General features: G+C 57.5%; 1 protein-coding gene across 1 annotated transcript in view; it reads left to right on the forward strand.

Moving 5' to 3' along the window:
* UNC13A (unc-13 homolog A) overlaps positions 1–5,732 on the forward strand; it is a 108,416-nt gene that overhangs the window by 73,885 nt on the left and 28,799 nt on the right. The window contains exons 33-36 of the mRNA XM_019513132.1: positions 2,031–2,108; positions 2,613–2,701; positions 2,953–3,105; positions 3,801–3,924. Of these exons, the coding sequence (XP_019368677.1) occupies positions 2,031–2,108; positions 2,613–2,701; positions 2,953–3,105; positions 3,801–3,924 (444 nt within the window). The remainder of the gene's footprint in view (positions 1–2,030; positions 2,109–2,612; positions 2,702–2,952; positions 3,106–3,800; positions 3,925–5,732) is intronic.

Below are 5,732 nucleotides of genomic sequence, written 5' to 3' on the forward strand. Positions count from 1 at the left end.
CAGCTCGATCCTTTAGAAACAGCCTGGCTTGCCCAGGCACACAAACCATGCCACACAAATCATGCACTCACTCCTGAGCATAGTTGTGTAAGGCCTAGGCAGGATATGGACCAGTGAGACTCTCCTCTTCCTGCTGCAGAAGAGGCCTGATGTTCTTATTGAAGCAAGCGTCAGTCAGAAGTAACCCCCCCAAGGTCCATGGAGCGATGGTGGTTCAAAGCTGGGCTAATGGAGAGCAGAGTCCCTTGAACTGCAGGATGTCCCTGAGCCAAGGTCTGGTGTAAAGTGAAATGGTAGAAATCTGGAGTCACCCCATAGACTTGGATATGACTAGCAGGCCTCCCTTTCCTTGACACCAGGCCATCCAGCAGTGACAGCTCTCCTGTTTGGCCCACTATGACACGTATGGACTTCACCATTGGCCTCCTGATGCTTTATGTCAGCGATAGATTTAGCCCACTGTTTAAAATGACAACCTCCAAGGGCCAGGCTGTCAAGTGTTCAATACCCACATGTGGAGCTAAGTTCCCTAAAATATTCAGCTCCCAACACAGACCTGGCTGCCTGGAAGAGCCAGTCCCTGGTGCCCTGCTCTCAGAACAGGCAGTGCCTGGCCCCTTCCTGTCTGTCATACCCAGGGTATGCCCCACACCACACACAGTGAGGCAGGGGAGCAGGATGGAGGCCAGGCGCAGAGTTCAGGAACTCCTGGAGAATGTGGACCAAGTTGCACCAGGTCCCCATGAATGGAGCGGCTCATTGGGCCCAGAGCTACCCACGTCCCACTGTGGAGATCCCTGCAGGCTGCGCAATCTTGCCCACCACTTGGAAATGAACTGCATGTATTTCCCTGCCCTCCCCACACCTGTGTGCACGTACACTGTCAGGAGTGGTAGAATCATAGAAAATGAGTGTTGGAAGGGGCCTTAGGAGGTCATCTAGGCAGGGGAAATACCCTGACCGAGGTGATGCAATTAAAATGGCACTGTGTCCAATTTGTCTACATCCTTTCTGTAGTGGGGGGCCCAAAACTGGACACCATGTTTCAGTGTTGAATAGAGGGGAATAATCACTTCCCTCGATCTGCTAGCAACACTGCTCCTAATGCAGCCTGGTGTACTATAAGCCTTCCTTGCAACGAGGGCGCAGTTGGCTCATTTCCAGGAATCCAGGGCTATCCCCTAGAAACAGAAGCAGAACTGCGGCACTGGGTGTCAGGGGATGCCAGTCTTCCCCTTCCCTGCCACTGACTTGAGGAGTCCCAGGGTTTCACCCCAGCCTGACTTGCTGCTGGGACCTAGATCCTAACATGCTGTGTGCTGGATCCCAGAGATGCTGGTGCCCCCCCAAAAATACTAGTGAATCTGTGAGAACCTTGAACACTTCAAGCGGCCTGGTAGGGACCTAGGTCTTGGGTTGGCACCAGAGCCTTGACCTCTGTGCAGGCATGTAGGTAGGCAGCATGCTGCCAGGGTACTGGAGTGAGCTCTGAGCTGTGACAGCAGCTTGGGACTCAGCACAGCAGCAGAGTAATTATCTCACATGAAACTTGGGGCGGTTGTGTCTGGGCTGCTTCTGGCTCACGTAGGGTTCACCCGGGTATCTCTGCACTGCAGCACGAGGGGCAGGGCAGGCAGCCCCTTGGCTTCCCTGTCTGTGACATGGGATAGGGGCACCCACCTCCCTAGCCTGTGGGCAGATGCAATCCCACAGTGCTGGTCAATGCCGTGAGAGCCTGGCCTGGCGAAGGCCCTCCCTGCCCGAGTTGCAAGGGTGCCTGGATTCACCATGCAGGTTTGGCTCCCAGGGCAGACTTTAATGAAGTCAAAGGCTCCCATTTGAGGCATCAGCCACCCACTGACTACCAGAAGTCCCATGTTGTGCCAGGTCCTCCCACCGCCCCCCGCTGTGGGGGTCCTCTACCTCCTCTGGCAGTGCTGGCCACTGCCAGAGACAGGATCCTGGCCCTCAGGTCTGCTCCTGCCGGCCTGTGCTCATGCTCACCCCCTCTCTGTTGTGTCCTCCTCCAGCCCTGCATCCTGATGAACAACATCCAGCAGCTTCGTGTCCAGCTGGAGAAGATGTTTGAGGCCATGGGGGGAAAGGAGGTCAGTGTTGGGGCTCCCTGCTCTCCCAGCTGGCATCACGGGGGAGGCTTTTTGCTTTCCCCACATGAAAGCAAAGCTTCTGTGATCACAGCCCCAGGTGAAGCTCCACAGGAGCCTGTCCCAGCCGGACAGTGCATCCATGTGGTTCACCTGCCTCATTGTCATGCAGCCAGAGCCCAGTCCAGGGCCATATCTTGGGGCACCCTCATGGCCCTTAGTAGGAACATCATCCCATTGCTCTCAGTGAGGGGCCCAGCCCACTGAAGGCAATGCATGGCCTGAGTCTTCTGCCCCCTGCTTGTAGACCAGCGGGATGCTACCAGTGCTGGTGGCTTGCCCTAGGGATGTGCTTGGCCCCATGCTTGGATGCATTTATAGAGCATGGGCTGTCATGGAGGCCCAGAGACTGCCATGCTTAGCCTGAGCCAGTGCTGGCACCCTCGCTTTGGTATCACCCACTGAGCTATGACTGCGCTCACCTAACCACACATGTCCACCCTCCAGCTGGATGCAGAGGCCAGTGACATCCTCAAGGAGCTGCAAGTGAAGCTCAATAATGTCCTGGATGAACTGAGCAGAGTTTTTGCAACAAGGTAAGCCTGGCTGAGAGGATGGGATCCACTGGCAGGCATGCTGGGGCAGGCAGGCAGGAGACTTTCCCTCTCACTGAAAGCATGGCGGGGTGGGGGGGTGGCTCTGCTGCTCTCCAGGGGAAGGCCCCACATGTGGTGATGCTGGGAGTGAGTGCAGAGGGTCAGGGCATCTGTCTGCTGCCAGTGTGTGCTGGGGGCATGGGGTCAGCATCCCTGCGGTCACTGAGCTGCCTGCATCTCGTGGCCGGCAGCTTCCAGCCCCACATTGAGGACTGCGTGAAGCAGATGGGGGACATCCTGAGCCAGGTGAAGGGCACCGGGAATGTCCCTGCCAGCGCCTGCAGCAGCGTTGCACAGGACGCCGACAACGTCCTTCAGCCCATCATGGACCTTCTGGACAGCAAGTGAGTGTAGGGGTGCAGGGGGCATGGGGATGGGAGAGGGGCAGGAAGAGCCCTCTGAATAGGGGAGGGCAGGGCTGCAAGACCTCCACAGGGATGGGAGAGAACCTGGTCAGGCAACGCAAGTATGCTGCTGTGGGCCCAGAGATGATTGTGCTGAGTGACAAAGGAGCTCCTCTTGCAGGCTTGGGGGAGACCTCTGCCTGCCCCCCACCTGCCCCTGCATGCACAGACTGAACACACCCCACCCACCCTGTCTCCTGCTCATCCTGTGCCCCCTGGGATTCTCAGCCTGCCCCATCCTCGGTCCAATAGTCTTCCCATCCTCCTATCTGAACAGCGGGACCCTTGCAGATGGCTGGGTCTAAGCGGGGCCTTGCTTTGACCCCCACAACCTGAAACCATGAGGATCTGTGCCCACCTCATGGGCTGCTCCGGCCCTGGACATGCAGCCCTGCAACTGCCAGTCTTGCTGCCAGGATGCAGAGCTCAGGAGCTCAGCTGGGGTAGGGCTGGTGCCTCAGAGCAAGCCCAGCCCTGCCTGCCCCAAGGGACCTGCTGATGTGAATTAGCTGCTTCCTTTGAGGCCAGGACCGGCCCACATGAGTGTAGCCTCTTCCCTGGAGCCCTGGGGAGCAGGAGGGGCAGCAGCTCCACTCCACGGCCCACCTCCATCCTCTCTCTGCATCTTTCCTCAGCCTGACCCTCTTTGCCAAGATCTGTGAGAAGACGGTCCTGAAGCGGGTGCTGAAGGAGCTGTGGAAGCTGGTGATGAACACCATGGAGAAGACCATTGTCCTCCCACCGCTTACAGACCAGACGGTGAGCTCCACAGGGCCAGGGCACGAAGGGCAGGAGGGGAAGGACCGAGTGGCACCCTGTTCTGGGAGCTCAGGCCCAGACGCTTGGCTCTGGGGTGAGCCTGGCATAGGGATGTCCACCTAGTGGAAGCTCCAGCTGGAGAAGGCTGGTGCAGACTCCTGCCCTGCAGTGCCAGGTGCATGAGGCTGAGCCCCTGCTGCAGTCAGAGCGGGGTGCTTCAGCCAGAACATGCAGGAGGTTGCTAGTGCCGGAGGCCAACAAGATGAGGAGGAGCTAGCCCCACCTCCCAGCCCTCCCCACCTCAGACTGTAGCTTCCAAGGCATTTCCAAATCACCCTGGCAGGTGGTTCTCCATGTAACCAAACAGCCTCCTGGTATAACAGCCTGGCTAGAGGGACCTGATCCCTTGCCCTTTGGGGACAAACCCTGGAGCATGGCTTATGGCATCCCCTCCCTTTGAGTATGAGGTCCCTGGCAGCAGCCCCCTTACTCCAGCTTTGGTGCAAAGCTGAAGCATAACTCCCTGCCCAGGGCAGGGCTTTATCCATCCCCACATGGCTGAAAAAAGATGAGGCTTATCTTCAAATCCATTCTGGCTCCTGGGTCATGGCTCCCTGTGGGCACAGGCATGTGGGAAAGGTATTGTGTGGCCTGAGCTGGGCTCCATTGCTTCTCTGGGGTAACCATGTTGTATGGGTGGGGATGGTGGGGGGACATTTGGGAGCGCTGAGGTTCTCCACTCATTGGACACAGGGCCTCAAATGGGCACACTGGTAAGTCCCCAGCTGGGGCATTGCCCTCCAGCTCCTCTTGCCTCACCAGACCCCACACGGCAGGTGTGGGAAACAGTGTTAGTAAGAGTAACGTGAAGCCTGCTTTTATATACTCCAGGGGCTCAGCTGGCCCCTGGATGGCCCCCAAACAGGACAATGGCTTAGTCCCCTGAATGCCCTCTCCAAGGGCAGGCACTGAGAACGAGGTCAATAGACCCCAGAGGCTGCCCCACACCCCAGCCCCAGCCCACTCTTGGCCTGGGCATGCTCTCTCAGGAGACTGTTCTTCTTTCTCTTTGACTTTCCAGGGGGATTTCCTTAAATGAAACCCTCCTTCCCTTTGGCTGCCCCAAGGCAACGGGCCTGTCCATCCACCATGAACGAGGGTTCTTGCAAGGGACCCTCCTAGCATTTTTCCCAATCAAGCAGCCATGGCCAGCTAAGGAGGCCCGTTCACACCTTCCACCCAGAAGCAAGCACCTGCACAAGCAAAGACACATAGGCTCTGTCCTGTTAGCAAACCCTCCCCTCCACCCCCCATCACCATGCTCTGGCACTGCAGTGGCTCTTAATAGGGCCCAACTGCCAGCACCCCCTGCCAGGAGCCTCTCAGACAGCAGCTCGGGATGCAGTATTTTGAGGGATCTGATGTCCTGGTGCAGAATTCCCTAGGATCTTCCTTCACACGGTAGTTGAGGGCGTTCAGATGACACTGGCCCAGCCGTGAGTCATCCCCTCATGCATTTATTTCAGGCTGTTACTCCCATCAGAGGCATTTGCCTCCATCCCCTGGACATGGGCAGGCTGCTGCTTTCACAGCTCAACTGTTTCATAGTTTCATAGTTTCTAGGGTCAGAAGGGATCTGAACAGATCATTGAGTCCAACCCCCTGCCATGGCAGGAAAGAGCACTGGGGTCAAACGACCCCAGCAAGGTGTTCATCCAGCCTCCTCTTAAAGACCCCCAGGGTAGGAGCCAGCACCACTTCTCTTGGAAGTTGGTTCCAGGTCCTAGCCACCCTGACCGTGAAGTAGC

The sequence above is a fragment of the Gavialis gangeticus genome, unplaced genomic scaffold, assembly GCF_001723915.1.
Source record: "Gavialis gangeticus isolate Ggan-Ray unplaced genomic scaffold, GavGan_comp1, whole genome shotgun sequence".
In the NCBI taxonomy this organism is placed as follows: Eukaryota; Metazoa; Chordata; order Crocodylia; family Gavialidae; genus Gavialis; species Gavialis gangeticus.